General features: G+C 49.0%; 5 protein-coding genes across 5 annotated transcripts; 2 read left to right on the top strand and 3 right to left on the bottom strand.

Moving 5' to 3' along the window:
• Window positions 1-2,386: 2,386 nt before the first annotated feature.
• N7533_002544 (uncharacterized protein) lies at window positions 2,387-2,752 on the top strand (the record flags this gene model as incomplete). Its single annotated transcript, XM_057099194.1, has 2 exons — window positions 2,387-2,545; window positions 2,612-2,752. 2 exons carry the CDS (start codon window positions 2,387-2,389, stop codon window positions 2,750-2,752), a joined length of 300 nt encoding a protein of 99 aa, XP_056964330.1.
• A 3,333-nt stretch (window positions 2,753-6,085) lies between these two features.
• On the bottom strand, window positions 6,086-8,602 carry N7533_002543 (uncharacterized protein; the record flags this gene model as incomplete). Its single annotated transcript, XM_057099193.1, has 7 exons — window positions 6,086-6,687; window positions 6,875-7,635; window positions 7,704-7,752; window positions 7,805-7,971; window positions 8,027-8,255; window positions 8,318-8,486; window positions 8,549-8,602. 7 exons carry the CDS (start codon window positions 8,600-8,602, stop codon window positions 6,086-6,088), a joined length of 2,031 nt encoding a protein of 676 aa, XP_056964329.1.
• Window positions 8,603-9,305: 703 nt separating this feature from the next.
• On the bottom strand, window positions 9,306-11,418 carry N7533_002542 (putative amino acid transporter; the record flags this gene model as incomplete). The annotated part of the gene is made up of 6 exons (XM_057099192.1): window positions 9,306-9,376; window positions 9,517-9,875; window positions 9,930-10,134; window positions 10,186-10,197; window positions 10,266-10,425; window positions 10,486-11,418. 6 exons carry the CDS (start codon window positions 11,416-11,418, stop codon window positions 9,306-9,308), a joined length of 1,740 nt encoding a protein of 579 aa, XP_056964328.1.
• A 618-nt stretch (window positions 11,419-12,036) lies between these two features.
• N7533_002541 (uncharacterized protein) lies at window positions 12,037-13,743 on the top strand (the record flags this gene model as incomplete). Its single annotated transcript, XM_057099191.1, has 4 exons — window positions 12,037-12,330; window positions 12,394-12,532; window positions 12,604-13,049; window positions 13,108-13,743. 4 exons carry the CDS (start codon window positions 12,037-12,039, stop codon window positions 13,741-13,743), a joined length of 1,515 nt encoding a protein of 504 aa, XP_056964327.1.
• Window positions 13,744-13,951: 208 nt separating this feature from the next.
• N7533_002540 (3'-5'-exodeoxyribonuclease) lies at window positions 13,952-15,173 on the bottom strand (the record flags this gene model as incomplete). Its single annotated transcript, XM_057099190.1, has 5 exons — window positions 13,952-14,000; window positions 14,071-14,261; window positions 14,341-14,831; window positions 14,891-15,068; window positions 15,132-15,173. 5 exons carry the CDS (start codon window positions 15,171-15,173, stop codon window positions 13,952-13,954), a joined length of 951 nt encoding a protein of 316 aa, XP_056964326.1.
• Between the last annotated feature and the right edge of the window lie 893 nt (window positions 15,174-16,066).

Genomic DNA, 16,066 nt, shown 5'->3' with positions numbered 1-16,066 from the left:
CTCGGGAGGAGGTCTTACGTATGAGCAAAAAGATATCTCAGGTGATTTTTGTAGGAATAGCCGAACGGGGGGGGTCGAACCCCCAACCTTGAGATTAAGAGTCTCACGCTCTACCGATTGAGCTAGCCCGGCAGGGCTGTTGAAGAAGCGAACCAACTTTGGCTACATGATGCAAAAAGTTTGAATAGAGTTTGTAGAAAGTCGTTAGAATACTTCGAGATAGTGACAGGCCTTAGATCAAGCCCCACAAGTTACTAGCGGGGAAAGCCATATAACACGACATATCTTTGACGCTCTTCAGACTCAATCTCATCGGAGTCAACTGAGGGCTGTTTCGGTCTTGACTCAAGTATGGCCGCGGTTATCATCGGTCGGAATGTGAAAACAATGATGCTAACAAACTTCTGACCATTTTGGAATTGTCATTTTGGGCCGCCAACCCTTGCCTTGCAGAAATTGAAAGAGTTCACTTTCGTTACTGTTTTGGCTTCTAAGGTTTTCGGACACACCACCTGGGCACACAGAGCCGACGAGCCGCAGGACTTACTATTAGTAGTATATGGATATGGTCATTTTCAAAGGAATTGACAGGCCGGAAGGGGCGTAGTCCTTGCCAAGTAGGGTGTCTAATCCCGGCCCCGATTCGACCTCGCTACCAGCGTTGCCCTTTATTTTTTTAAAAAAAAAAATTTTATGTTTTGTCGAAGTCTTTTTTTCCCCAACCTGCACAGTACCTTTGTAGACCCTGTCACTGTCTCTGTCTCGTCTCGATCCCGATCGTTCTTCGTTCGACTTCGTTGGCGCGCGGCCCGCTCCTCCCGTTTCCAGGAACCTGGTCGTGGGTCCAGCAACTACATGACTGACATGAGCGGTGGGCTTCCCCCCTTTTGATCTCGAATAGTAATACAGGTCTTTTTTATTTTCCATGGCCCTCCACCGATCGACACCAATGCCGAGATCGTGGCCTTACCCGCATGGGCCGCTCGTCATGCAGGGGACTTTCGGGTGACACGTTGCGATAGACAGTTGCTGCCGGTTTCGATCCACCTAAGGCAGTGCAATGAAGGATATGAGCTTGGATGGCAGAGAATTAACAAAAGTGGTCATGCTGGCGCTAGTTGCCATGGATTTGGAACCCGCGTCGCCACATTAATAAGGATCTACGAAAAGATGAAGGGTGAGACCGCCCGAGTCAGCCTTGCCCTAACTGACCCCGACCGACTGCAGTCTTGATCAACGGTTTCCGAGACGGCGCTAATAGTGTGCAGATGGCACGGGTTGGCACGACCCGTAAAAGGAAATGAAAAAAGGGCATTAATTAACGTAACAAAAATCAATGCTGTAAGATTATTTGAGTGCCAGTGTGAGTCGGAAGTGGAGTGTACAAGTTGCCGGACGGGTATGGAAACAAAAGCAGGCCCTCTCGGAAGAATCGATTTCTGTTCCAATTTTTTGTTAGGATATACCAGTAATTTTCCTGATTTCTACGGTTACCAACATATAGGCCTAGACCAAGCGTTCTCTGTCTATTCCGTACCCCGTAAGGCGATCCGAGTTCCAGAACTGGGAAAAGCACGAGGAGCTTGCTTGAAATTTCGACTGCAGCTGCATCAAGCGCGGGAATATGGACCATCCGGAACCCCTTCCGCTGGCTTTTTGTTCTTTAGTGCCTGTGCATGTATCTTTGCCAGTGTGAACCTTCCATTGTAGTACTACGGGCTCTGCCGAGAAGATATATGAATCAGTGTCCAACTTAAGAAAAAGGTTGCCCGAAGAGCCTGCTATGTGCCAGGAGAGTATCAAATAGCACATAAAACATGACGTGTGACCCACTAGATCGACCGTGCCGGACGACGGATGGACGCGATGGCAGCTGTCAGCTTCGAGGCAAGCCCAACAAAATGGAGTCCCGCCGATCATCTGGCCTAGAGATTGTTTTTCTAGCGTAATACTGGTTTAACTAACTACAGCGACAGTGCTCTGGGCTGAATTTGACCAGTACAATTATTGAGTGGAAATTCAGATTGGACCACATTTTTGGGGGCTCTGAACTCGTGGATCCAGAAAAACGACACTGAAAAAATGTGGATTTAGGACGGTGGACGAGCCCCGAAATTGCCTGGACACTTGTCTTCTGGCGTACGCGCACAAGCCACCTATAAAAACAGAGAGCAAGAATAGGAAATAGTATACTGGATTTGTCAAGACTAGACTGTGCATTGCAAACAAGCCCAATTAACCAATGACCACGCTTTTCAACCCTCCAGGAAGTGAGCTGAGAAAGCTGGGCAGATGCCCCAGTATTCGATATAAAAAGGGTTTCTTTTTTTTTTCACTCACATTAAACTCAGGCATTAGATTGGAAACTGTCTACCTCAATACCAACATGCCTTCCACTGACATTATTGCCTTTCTTTTCCACTGGTACACCGCAAATGCCCTCGAGATAAACACCACTGCAATCGATCTTGCGACCGCCATCTGGAGGCCACTTCCTAGTTCCCAAGGTCGCGGAACGGAAGATGCGGTCGAGAATCAGGAAGGGGTAATTCTTCTCTTCGTGGATCTCCTCGATCGACTGCTGGCTAACGCATTGCATGTTTTTATCTAGGACAGCAGTGTTCCAATTCCCAAATGTGCGCCCGGGAAGAACTCAGCTTCCAGCTCGTCCTTACGCCGGCGCCGCCAGTACATGATTGAATCTCCCAAATCTCACAATGCGGTCTCCAGCAGCTTTTCCACACGATATTAGGCGATTTTACATATCTGAAAACCCTGCGATCAGGAATAATCGCTTCGGAGAGATCATTCGCAGCAGTTCGATCCCCCATACAGAGGAAGGATGCCATGAAATCTCTTGTGGGTGCCGTTACTCGATCATACCGGAGAACTTGGAGGAAGTGATAACTGGTATTGGTTGGCTCGAAGACATGGGTCTTCTCGCTCTAGAAACTGAGACCGATGAAGCTTCAAGTGCAAATAAGCTCGGAGGATTAGCTTAACAGTGAAGCGGTGTTCAGGATATTGGGAACATGGAAAATTATGTTTAGGCTGCCGTCGATATTGAGCGTGAGAATAACCAGGGAGGGTACGAAGGTATTGACTAGAGCTTCGATGGCCATCTCCCCAGATCCCCAGATTTGTTAAGATGAATGTAGTAGAAAATTAATAATTTCAGTAGTACAGACTCAGAGGCCATGCTGTCTGTAGCGCCGGTATATCGTAGAAAAAATAAAAAAGACGAGCTAACGGCAAGAGGAATCATTTGTTCTTATTATCCTAACATAATTCGAATCGTATCCCGGCAGAATGCCTTTCATTGTCGCAAAAGTTGGAAGGTTTGGATGCCAAGCTCGATAAAGCCCTAAGGAATCCTCTAGATCGCGCCTTAAACCAAAAAGAAAAATTCGGATGATGGCATCTGTGCCAAAGGGGAATACCGCATTGATCGTCAAGGTGGAAGGGCCAGTCGACACCGGGGGTGGCGGGTGGAAGCTCCTGCTGGTGAATCGCTCGAGTGTCCAATCGGGGAAAGTTGGTTCTTCACCCAGGCAACCCATTGTGATTTTGGGGGCCGGGGGCGCCGAAGGATTCATCACAGACACGCACACAGACGCCGGACCTCTTGATTCATAAGGACACATGATCATCTCATGCAGCTAACATGATAGTATCTCCACCCACTGTGGATTCCAATGCCGTAGTAGAATCCGCGGAGGAGATTAGGGAGGGAAGAAAAAAAAGGAGCGAAGGGCTAGATTCTGGATCGCAACCCCCAACTGAAGCTGCGAAAACCCTGCTTGATTCTTCAGTGGCTAGTCAGTGGCTAGCAGGGGTTTGATGCGATTTTCCGGCGTGAGCCTAATGAGCCTTTTGAATATAAAACATTGACCGGAATGGTCGACTAAAAGAAGATCACAACTCAAAGCTCTGACTAGCCAAATGGTACCTAGCAGGAAGTGCGAATTCGGACATCATGCATCAAAAATAAAAACATGGAGTAACGTAGTGGATCTCCATCCAGGAAGCATGGAGAAATTAGAATATTCGCGGAGCCTCACGAGATTTTCAAATCCCCCGAAATCCTCCCAGCTAACTTTCAGCTTCAAGCTCACCGCTACTTGGAAAATTTGTTAAATGCCCCTTGGATGATTCATAGGAGCAATATGAAACCGGTCTCATACCGGGGATGATCACCTGGTCTCCGCTATCCTAGAGCGCATCACCCGGGCAAAGTGGAGATCCTTTACGCTTCTAAACAGCGATGAACCTGTTCCTGACCGGGGAATGTTCCGGAAGCTTGGACGCAGAACGTGAAACATCCGCAGGGCTCTGCCACCACTTTTTGATTAGCACCATTGTCCGAGCACCCCAACAACGGACTGACGTGGCAGAGAATATCATGCAGAAGAAAGGGGTAGGCACAGATTGCCGCCACTGAAATAGGCAGATAGAGTTGTGTCACTAATGCCGCTACATACTCCCATCCGGCAGTCCGTCCTTTATTAAGCTATCGGTGTCTCGGCTTTTCTCCGATACAATGCAACTAGTGCCTTGCTGATAGATCGTGTGGAAATGTGGACGTCTAGAATGGGAAAGCCCAGAATCAATCCTAGTCCGCTTCGATACACTCCCACAACTTCAAGTTGACAATAATGAACACGCCGATCAAATAATAACGTGGGAGTAAAGGCCACTATCTAATTTCCGAAGATAGCCGCGTTCAAACAGATTTACCCTAGTGATCGCTATCTAGGATCTAATTGGCGCAAAAAGTACCAAGTCGACTGACTATTCCTTAGAGCATGACAAGGCCTATCTAATTTGAATTTTTATCCCTGTCCAAGTGGGCTGCAAAGTGTCCTTGGCAACCTGACCTCCGTGCCCTTTCAACCCCTTTTACCTCGCAATATCGGAGGGGGGACTCGGTCTGCCTGACTCACACCCGTCTGCGTTTCTATTTGATTCAAGATTTACCTGCGGGTTACAAAAGGACCATCCGTGCCCACTGTAAAAAGAAATATGGTACTTTGGAATCCGGCATTGCCTTGTTTCGATTGAGTTAGCACCAAAGAGACAGAGTACGATCAAAAGTACCCAGTAAATGGGTACTTTTTCTTAAAAGATCCACTTGCGCTAGGACTGCATGGGTCGAGACGCTTAGATCCACGAGATTCAATGTGATAGATCAGTCGGTCGAATCCGAAAAGGGAAGCGCCACGGGGGGAAACTTTGGAGGGAAATCCTGGAAGGATGAGTCGTATTTTTGCTCGATGATCGCAGATAATCATTTTATCTTCAATTGATTGTCACGGTGTGAATATTTCCTCATTCTGTCGTGTTCAGGTGCCTTCGGTCTTCCCAATCTACTCAATCTTCCCTATATTGCCATTCCCCCCTTTCCCCCCGTTTTGATATTCGCTTAGAAACCTAAAAAAGACAAGAAGGAGTGGTCATATTCTATCAGGGCAAACGGAGCGAAGTAAATTTAAGCTCCTCACAAAGTACCAACTACTCACACTGTATCATCCACAAACGTTCCCGTTCAACGGGGATCGATCGGGACGACGAACCATTGCCCCAATTGTGACACATCGCGGACCTAAGTACAAATCGAGTAAGGACAATCCGGCAATGCAGGATGGGGCCGCTTTGAAATTCTCGCCCAAGTAGATCGGGCCCACATTTTACGAATCATCTTTTACGATGTACTTGACCGATGTAGAAAAAGGCTGCTTTCTCATTCGGAAATTGGCGGCATTGTGCTGATAATACTACTTAGATTGAGTACAACCCTCTGGACTGATCGCTGGCTTACTATGAGGGAGGCATCGTCGAGAGTAGAGGCGACCCAAGATTTCTACGATGGAAAAAAGAAAGAAAGGGAGAAAGAGACTTTTGCCGGCAACAAATTCATGATGCCATAGAATTACCGAAGGAGAGAGTAGCGTAATAACTAATTTGTTAAAGGCGTAAAATGAATTACGGCTGTGGAATAATAAGAGAACGACAATGATCACATCAGAGTTGATCGGGAGAAGATGTCCTAGGTACATGTTGATTTCGATATGAAACTGAAACCCCCCTAAGCCAAGCGATGGTGAGACCTGAAAGAAGCCTGTCGAGGCTTAGACACGGTAGTGGACGCGGCATCAAACTTCTGATCAGTGGCATAAATGCTTGCACCAAGTCCGGATGGCTGATTTATGGGAGTGGAGATCCCGGATGGCATGCGAGATTGGATGCGACTAGCACGTTGAATTTCGATGGTCACCTCGTTGTTGATCTTGGTTGTGTGTGAAGGCTTGACACCGATTGTACGGGCATCTCCAATGGTTCGAGCGTGTATGACGTCGACGGCGTGGATTGAATCTGCAAGCATACCAATTCCACCATGTTTCGGGGTAGGACGCACATCCTGTTCATTCTGCTGTGTCCGCGAAGCAGCAGTCTGGGGCTCATTAGCCAGGAACTCCAACCCTGGGGGTTCGGAAATTTGAAGCTTTTCGAACCCTATGAGAGATGGTTCTGAGACAGTGGGCCCTGCCTTTCGAGGAGAGAGGTTTTCTTCCGGAAGAGTTTCCTTCGCTCGCTGGGTTGAGTCACCAGAAGACAAGCTGTTCTGGGGTGAACGATGCTCAACAAAACTGCCGGCTTGACTCTTCTTTGATCCAGGGGGAACGATATCTATAGAATGTCAGTAAGCTCGTTGAGAAAAGAGTGGCAGATATTTTGGAGCAATTCTTGCCTTCGTCCCGACTCGAAATTTGTTTGACTGGAGTGGATAGATTCACTGGCTGTTTGGAAGAGGAAGAGGTCTCTGTTCCACGAAGAGCATTGGATATCCTGTTCTGCAGAATTGATAAGCACTGACCCAAGCCATTGATCATACCAGTAGCCGTAGCAGTCACCGTTTGTAATTCCTGGGGTAGATTCTCATAATCGGCATCTGAGAGCTTCATAGGAACGGTCTTTATGAGTTCAAGTCCCGAAAGTTGATGCTCGACTGCTTCACTCAGTCTGGATTTGTTGGGAGTCAACTGCCCAGGGCCCGGCATGTCTTCAGAATCCAACAGATCCAAGAGAGCTCCAGTGGGAACTTTTGGTGAGGCCTTTGTGGAAGGCCCGGGCTGAGGCTTGGGGATTTCATCTTCTGATGAGACTTCAATGAGTAAAATATCTTCAGATGGTCCTGGCGGGCTATCTTTAGGAGCGAGCTTTGTCTTAGTAACAGACGGCTTCGGGATGGGACAAATAGTATTCTGGATCTTGGCTTGCAATACTGGCTGTCCAAAGCTATCCTTGAGAATGGGATTTGATGCAGGAATAGATAGTTTCGGGACAGGGGCAAATGGCTTCAAGGTTGTGGTCGGAACATGTGGCTGCTCCGGCTTCTCTTGCTTCACAGCCTTCGGGCAAAGCGGCGGAAGCGGCGGTCGAGCAACCGGTCCTGCTAGAGTCACAGAACGTCGATGAGGAGACACGGATCGTGAAGGAGAATGCCGGCGTGCTGGGGATGTCGAAACTCGAGGCGGGTAGCCCAATGATACCTGCGAATCAGGTTTGGTGTACCCCTGTACCTGAGCAGTTTTCATGAATTCAGCGCTGGATACCAGGTTTTTTGAATAATCCTCCCTGTTCAGATACATGTAAGTGATCGCTATAAAGAGGAGAAGAATATGAAAGTACGCCTTAATACTTACATAGCTGCCGCCCGTCGGAGTCGTGGAGTAGGCCTCGTAGGTTGGCCCCCTGTGTTGTGGTCAATAAATGCCCCATACAGGCGGAATTGAGGCTAGCTTACTTGGACCTCGACCGCGCGCACCGCGGTGATTTTTCTCCAGTGTGACGGGTCCACCATTATTCGAGTCCAGCGCCGGGTCCTGTCTAGTCAACGCATGTCCAGCTGGCAGTACCACAGAGTGCGAGCGCATAGCGATTGGACCAGGAGCTCCACGAGGCCCAATACCACTGGTTCTAGTCAGCAATAAGATTCAGTCAGTCCAGGTGGAAAATAGAAGCTTACCGTCCTCGACCGCGCGTTCCAATAATGCCACCTCCCCGGCCAGACGAGACAGGGGAGAATGGATGATGATTTTCTGGCTTCGATTGGCTGTTTTTGCCGTACCCTTCACCATATTGCTGGCCGCCTTGCTCTTGAATCTTCTCCATGAGTCGGGCTCGGTGGCTTTGGCCGTGCATGAGAGGGTCCAGCCTTTCGAGACTATCGGTGTCATTCACCTTCTGAGCGAGGCCTGTGGAACACCGAAAAATCAGCAAACAAGATTGAGGAACTGGGGGGAAATGCAAAACGAACTAGACCAAGCGGTTAGTGCAGGCTGATGAGCCTGGGCCTGACGTCCTGAGGCGGTTTTTGGCTTGCGAAATGCTCGAAATGCCTCGAGCTCTTCGCATGAATATTGCTGTCCGTAACGTTTGTCCTCACGCGTCGAGATAAACTCACGGCGTTCAGATCCCAAGTCAGACTGTCCACGCTGTCAGCTCACTGATTCGGAGAGGATGGCCACGCAATTGAGAGGATTCTTACCATCTGCAGAGCTTTCATGCGTTCTTGTGTTTCACGGTTCATGGTGGATTCCATTTTGGCGTTGATAACGATCCACAAAGTCGAGGGGTGGCTGAGTGGGAGAGACAGATTCGCTGACTGGTTGAAGGAGCGAGTTCCAGCTCATAGAGCTGCCCAGAAGAGACTGAAAGTGAGAGTGAGGTGCAAGGAGGAAGTATACAGTGGAGTGGGCTCCAGTGGGTGATTCGCAGAACGACGGCGCACCTCGCAAAGTCCACGGCACTGAGGTAATTGGGAATATCCAGAGGAGGAGATGGGCTGATGAAAATAAACCAGAGAGACAAGAGAGGGTGAGGTTTGACGAGAGAGTGTGAGGAAGAGAGAAGGGGGTGGAAGAGTGAAGTGGCAGAGTGAAGGAAGGTGCCGCAGTGGAGGAACACGGGCTACTCGGTCACTCCTCAGGCCACTACAATTGATTGGGTGGAATTGGGATGGAATAGGGTGGAATGGAGGAGTTAATGCGAAAAACAAAATAAATATTAGTTGAGGTACGATTGCCTGTGACTAATTGTCGGCGGAACAGGTTCCAGCAAGCTCCTTTCATGGGAGATACTGTAAGCCGACCATGGGATGGGCTATGTACTGTTCCTATTACCACATAGAGGCTCGAGAATCGATCCAGATGAGTGGGTTGTATTCAAATTGGTGATTTTGTATGTTCATTTCGGTATGCTGCCTAGGAAAGTTATGTACAGGGACCCGTTCTGAGGGTCGAAATCTATGGGACGCAAATATCGCGAGGGTAAATGCCATTTATGAGACGCCGCAAGTAGACCCCCCCTCCTTCATCTAGAAAATGATTAGTCAAGAGATACTAGATAAGAGGAGGGAACAAAAGGGAAACCAAAGACAGTGAGGTATGGTGGAGACAACGAAACATAAAAGACGTAGTGGCAAAACAATAAAGTGAGGATTAGCGGAGTACTTACTCGTAATGGCCTTTGTAACGGCCTGTACGACGGATACCCCCATGACAATGACTCCAAATCCAACGCACGCATAGGCTGGGATCTTTTCTCGGCGACTGGCACTGCTGAGCTTGATATAACACAGGGGAGGGAATATGTAAGCTAGAGCAGCGGCACTCGTGGCTCCAATAAGTTCGAAGACCATCCCCAAATCGCAGGTAACAAGCGCCAGCACCATAGAAGTAACTACCAACGAGGTCGTGAAGATCAAGTGTCGATTTGGGTTGAATGGTTCGTCGGGAAAGTAATAGGTGGTCATGACGGATCGGCAGACAAAGGCCTCCAGTGGGAGGGTTGTGAGCATATTCAGGCCGAAGCAACTGTAGTTTAAATTAGAATGGTCGCCAGGAACGAGGGGTAGACGAGCAGCGTACAATCGAGCAATGTTGACCAGGATATTTCCCGATGGGAAATTGTTCAGGACATTGCCCTGTGTCTTGGAGCCAAAGAAAAGAAATCCCGCGATGCCCATGGCCAGGCACATCACCAGCGATACGCCAGTGGAGTAATGGGTCACTGTTGCAAAGCGGTCGAGGGTGGGCCTCTTCAAGGATCCATAGATCAAAAGGCTGTTATGATCTAGAAGGTGTTAGCTCGAGTTATAAGCAAGGCGCATCAAAAGTAACATACGGCAAACAAAGGCTATTGAAGGTTAGTAGCATATCCGAAAGACGTCAATTTTCCGTGGGCTAATTCGTGGGTATACTAACCGAATGATATCACGCCAACTGCCTGGAAGAACCCGGAGTTGATGATAAGATGACTCTTCACTTCCCCCCGCGACTCCGCCGGGACACGGAAACCTTGCGTGAGGACCGTGACAACAATAACAACCATACTGACCAATGCAAGTGCGGATGCTTTAGCCAACTATAACCCAGTCAGCGCCTGCACGGGATGGCTGTAAAAAACCTCTTCCAATGGACTCACCTTCGCAATATCCCGATACAAGGACAGCGGGTAAGAGACAGCCAGAACAAAAAGCACAATCACCGCTCGCCGATCCGTAAGCAGCCAGAGAAACGCCATATCTCGAAGCGACGGGAAAAGAGCGCCCAGGACATGGGGTATCGTATCGCCGACAATAATACAGAACGCAACCATGCCGCCGAAAGCAAAAGCCCACTGGGCAACCGAAATCGCGATAAGTCCACTTTTCCCAAAACAGTATTGCATGGTAGCTTGGAACGAGTCGGCCCCACTCATTTTTGAGTTGATGACGATCAGGCGGATAGTCCAGTCCACCGTGACAGTCAATACTGTCAACAGCAGAATTCCCGTTACCAACCCCGCTTGGCGCAAGGCGTAAGGTTGACCGATAATCCCCGCCCCGATGATGCTGTTGGCCATATTCATAAACGCCATTTTCATGCCGCTGCGCGGCCGCGCCTGTTCAAGGTGATCTTCGGGAAAGAAATCGTCCGATGTTGCAAGCGTCACGCTCGGGGCTTCGATATCGGTGAGTAAAGGAATGCTCTGCCCTGTGTTCCTTCTTCCGCCCTCTTCACCGGGTTCACCAAGCTCGTAGTCCTCTTCATCAAGCCATCGCGCGTCGTCCGGACTGCGAGGCGCGCCATTGGACAGGAGGTCATCTTCGCCGCTCTCCTCGTCTATATCGAATCGAACACGGTTGAGGGTACGCGGTGTGCGACGCTGTCCATCGGGTGGAGGGTGTGATATTGACGATTGGCGCTTTCCATGCGTTGGGCTCTCCGCGGGGGCCGGGGGTGAGTTCGCTGATCCGGGGTGAACTATAAGATCGTCGGCTTCTTCGTGTGGGCTGGACAGGAGGTTTTGCGATTCGTGTGAGTGATCATCATCTTGACCAGATAAGAGGTCATTACCTCCCTCATCCCTGGGCATTGTTGGCTGTGATGTTTACGAGGAAAGTCGCGCGGTCCTTTGAGGCCACCTGCTCCGTTGCACGTGACTGATAAGAGGTCTTTGTTGATAACGATTGGAATGTATGGGGAATGGGAATGGAAAATGGAGAAGTGGACTTCAGTAATCATTATTTGACAAATACGAGCTGCTGTTTAATAACACTCAAAAATGTGGTTTTTTGTTTCCTCCAGCCGGTCCAATTGATGACGTGTGTGCTCTTTGTGGAGACTAACAACGGCTGCTCAGGGCCCAGTAGTTAATATGGGGCTCCTCCATGTACCTAGAACTAGGTATAGATCCCATGTTCTAAAAAGATAGCTCAAAACAAATACACTGGATTGTGCTTTTTCAATAGAGACCCAATGCCAAGAAAGAGTACGAATTGATAGCAGAAGTAGAAAATTCGATACAGACAACTTGAAATGTACTTAGCTATACTTCAAGTTGGAGGATCATGTGCCTTCGCTGCCTCAGACGGAGCTTGGCACAACTCACCTGGGCATCCCATTGCACTCTCTCAGCCCGGGGACAATTCCACCATATTGGTGCTCCTTTTTGTATAATCCCAATTCTTGTCAGCTTACATCAATTTCCGGGATGGCGACCTTCTCCACCACGTCGCATCAAGTCGACTTGGGTCAGGCTCACTTCCAGACAGCCGACTCCCCTTTGAAGCTTCAACTCACAGCTACTGGTGACTTCAAATTGCCGATCAATTACTCAACCCAGATTCCACAGATCGAGGATATTCAATTGCTTCATCTTTTCTCCTCCTGGGTCACAGAAGCACCGGAACTCGAACTCCGACTTCATTTCGATATCAACCCACGACTGGACAGGACTCTGTCAAACCTTGTCTCAAGCCTGGCAGAAAAGATGTGCAGTTCGAAGGTGAGCTCCTTACCCACGTTGTGAACTCAGGCAGGACTATGTTGATTTTGACCCCGAGTCTAGGTTTGGTCAGATCTTGGCTCCACAATCGTCTTCAAGAGCTGCGAAACCTTCAAGAACACCAATGGCTCTCGCATAAGCTGCCTCATATTTGGAATGTGCAGAGGAAACGCACCCCCACCACCAGGTCAGCAGTCGAAGGGTACCGTCGATTTTGAGAAACCCCCCCCGGGGCTCATCCGCCAACCAAATATCCCGAGATACTTCTCGCAGCGCTGGACATATATCTGGAGTACAGCTTGCCAGCCTATCCGGAAATTAAAATGGAGGTGGATGAGATTATAAAATTGAACTCGGGTGATTTGTTGCAGAGTTTGGAGCAGGATTTTATATACTACTACACGCCGCCAAATATATATCCTCCACTGCCAGTGGCACACCGGGACGGCGGATTCGGAGAAAATGCCGAAATTCAAGTTGCAGACCACTGGCAATTCACGAATTTCCTTGACCTTGTCCAACACTACCCATCAGAAAAACTTGAAGATGATGCCGCAAATTATTTTTCAGTTTCATACCGGCTACTCGACAAGTCTCTTCGGAAATTAGTGCTAGCACCTCTATCGAGAGTCTCTCAGTCGGACTCAGCTCAAGCATCGGAATCTCTGGAAAATATGTCTGGGTTGACACCGGCCATTTTCAACCCACTTTACCGCCAGGTCAGGTTCAAGTTCTCCTCCGCATGATATACTAGGGTTGATGGCTAACCCCAATCAGGCCATGGAGCAGCGAGCAGTATCAATACCAATAATATCAAAAGCAATAACCTCGATGGTGAAGGGCAGTCAGAATTCGGAATTAAGGCACATGGCAGGGAATCTGTTACAGAGCGTCGGTGATTCGGTTCCGAATATCACAGCCAGCTTGCCTGGTCAAAGAAAACTGAGCCACGCCATTCAATCATCGTTGTGGTGCATCGCACAAACACAGCTCCGTGGAATCAAAAATCCCATGAAGGCGTCTTCTTTCTTTGATGTCTCTGAATCGACGTCGCCGAGTGCAACTGTCGACGCGGGATTAAATATGCTACTCGAACACGACACTTTTTCCAACGACGAACTACTTGAATCTAATACTTATAACGACCTTAGCCAGTCAACCATTTACTCACAAGAAGCCGCCGATTGGTCTGTCGACTGGATTGGCGAAGATTGTAATGATATAAACGATGTGGCGAGCTTCTTCGAATACGTTTCCGACTGGGATCCAACTGTTGCAGACAGTCTCTTCTCACCTTGCGAAAATTTACAGTCCCCACAGTCTCCATCCAGTTCTTCTGGTATGTTACTGCCCGACGAAGATGATGATGTTCAAGTTGATAAAGATGGATTCGATCTGCTTTTTGATTTCTAGATGCTTGAATATTGTACTGAGTAGTATTTTGTAAGTCGCTTTGATGGGCAGTTCCGAGACAGACACTTCATGTGGTATATGAAAATTCTATGTATTTTGCATTCGTGACTGTCATAAGGGACTCGGATAGTCCATCTCCCCTCGCAGTTGGATATATTCTAGGCCAAACGCTTGACTGTTGAAAGGTAGAGCAGGCTCAACACCTTCCTTAAGACTGAATCCCAAGACCAAACATCTTTGTAGAGTTATTCCAAGCCCTAAAAAGAAGCCGAAGTTAGCACACATTCTATTCATTTACCATATTATTTGTCAAATCCAAAGACTTACGCTTCACAGACCTCCTCCACAGTGATGCCCTTCACCTGCGCAATGACATGCGCAACCCGAGCAATAGCAACAGGCTCATTCCTCCCCTTAACCATGAACCCCTTCTGCCACTTCTCCTTCTTAAAGGACTTCGGCAACTCCGGGGCGCCAGGCAAGAACTTAGCTGAGGCATGCGAGGGCCGAATCTCACACTATTTAACGGGTATGGTTAGCCATGATCAAAAGAAAACAAAGTTAAAGACAGGCCCGGGCGGAATGCGGCACACATACCCAAGGACCATCCGTCTCAATTTGAAGCCTCTCCAACGGAACAGCCTTAACGACCTCCAAATTCTCCTCCGTCTTCATACTGCACCCGTTAACACCGATATCCACACCCAGCGCAACAAGCCTTTGCATCTCCTCCATCGTCCCGGTGAAACTATGCACCAGACCACCCCTCGGCAGTTGGGGCAATCGTGATGCGAGCAGACGCTCGAAGTCCTCGCTCGCGGCGCGGGAGTGAAGGAACAAGGGCATTTGAATCTCGACTGCGAGGTCGAGCTGGGCTTCGAAGTATTTGAGCTGTGGTTCCTTGGCGCTGTGGAATAGTCTGTCGTAGTCGAGGCCGATTTCCCCAAATGCAACGGCCAATCCAGCTTCTTTGGCTTCGGTGGCTAGTTTACGCAGTTCGGCGATCATTGCTTCTGGGCCGCCGGGGTGTTTGTCGAAGAGGTTTGCTTGGCAGGGGTGGACGCCGACAGTGGCGTAGCAGAATCCGGCTGTCGGATGGGTTAGTTGGGGGTGGGTTACTGATGGAGAATGGGAAGGGGAGACTGACGGTGGTCTCGAGCAATTTGAATGGCTGTTTGGGACTCTTCTAGGTCTGAGCCTGTTACCATAAACTTTTCGCATCCGACGTCCTTGGCGCGCTGGATGACATCGTCCAGATCGCCCTCGTGTGCCTGTTTGCCGTGGTAGTGGCCCTGGAACATCGGGTCACTTAGGTTGATGCCAATCTGTATGTTTGGTTTAGCGAGTGTGCTTTGTCAAGTTCCAGTGGGATTATCGAGAGCACATACATCGACATAACGGAGTGGTTTGCTCGTCTCTGACTCGCTCATTCTTGCTAGCGAGTGTCTGGGTGCAAAGGTGGAGAATGCAGCAGCAGCACGAAATCGAGTTGCTTGAGTCTGTGACCTGCAAATGAACTTGTAGCTTTGGGCAGGAGCTAGGGCATAATGGTTAGCCAAGTGGTTCATCTCCGCTATGCCTTATTAGGCGCATTGGTGACATACCTGAAGAGTTGTGAATAAATCCTGTTGTTCGTCCAATGGATGTACCGATGTGGCCCAAAATTGTCGAGGCACTGCGTCCAGTAGGGAGAATGTGCATAGGATGATAATTGAGTACTAGGATGGCCGACTGTGCTGATCTATGAAATTGCGCAGGGCTGGCAATGTCGAAGGCTGATTTTGTTGACTCAGGTGATTTCAGCCACAGGAACAGAAAGGTTGTGGCGCAGTAATTTGCACCCAAGTGGGTGGATGACTAATCAATCACAGAAACCCGGAGAGAAATCCGCGATGTCATCGGGGCTACCCCGACGTTTGGACCGCTTCAGGGTCTGAGGGTTTGAAGGACACCCATTTTACAGCTCATACCGACGATGATCGACTTGATATGCTGCAGGGAAAGTGGACGCGATAGGCAGAATGAATTGCCAGGAATTGGCCCTGGCTGGCCTGTGGCCCTCTCTGTGGGCTGAGATTCAATCAACATGCGATGTTTTAGTATGGAAGCTGCACAGAAGCATGAAAGAAACCGCATGGACTGTGAACCTTTTGACGTTGGCCAATCATATCAACCACTGACAAAAACATTCGGTACAACTTGGCCCGAACCATTGCGATTTTTAGGCCCAATCCAGCAGTCCGGGGTAAGCCGGGGACATTGCCGTGGTGGAGACAACTGGTCGCTACACGGAGAACCACCGTGATAAGGGCCCTTGCTGAGT

The sequence above is a fragment of the Penicillium manginii genome, assembly GCF_028828005.1.
Source record: "Penicillium manginii strain IBT 31320 chromosome Unknown utg000002l:1.0-5564898.0:1.0-5567710.0, whole genome shotgun sequence".
In the NCBI taxonomy this organism is placed as follows: Eukaryota; Fungi; Ascomycota; class Eurotiomycetes; order Eurotiales; family Aspergillaceae; genus Penicillium; species Penicillium manginii.
Note: the sequence above shows the minus strand (reverse complement) of the source record. Positions and strands in the feature narration are given on the sequence as shown.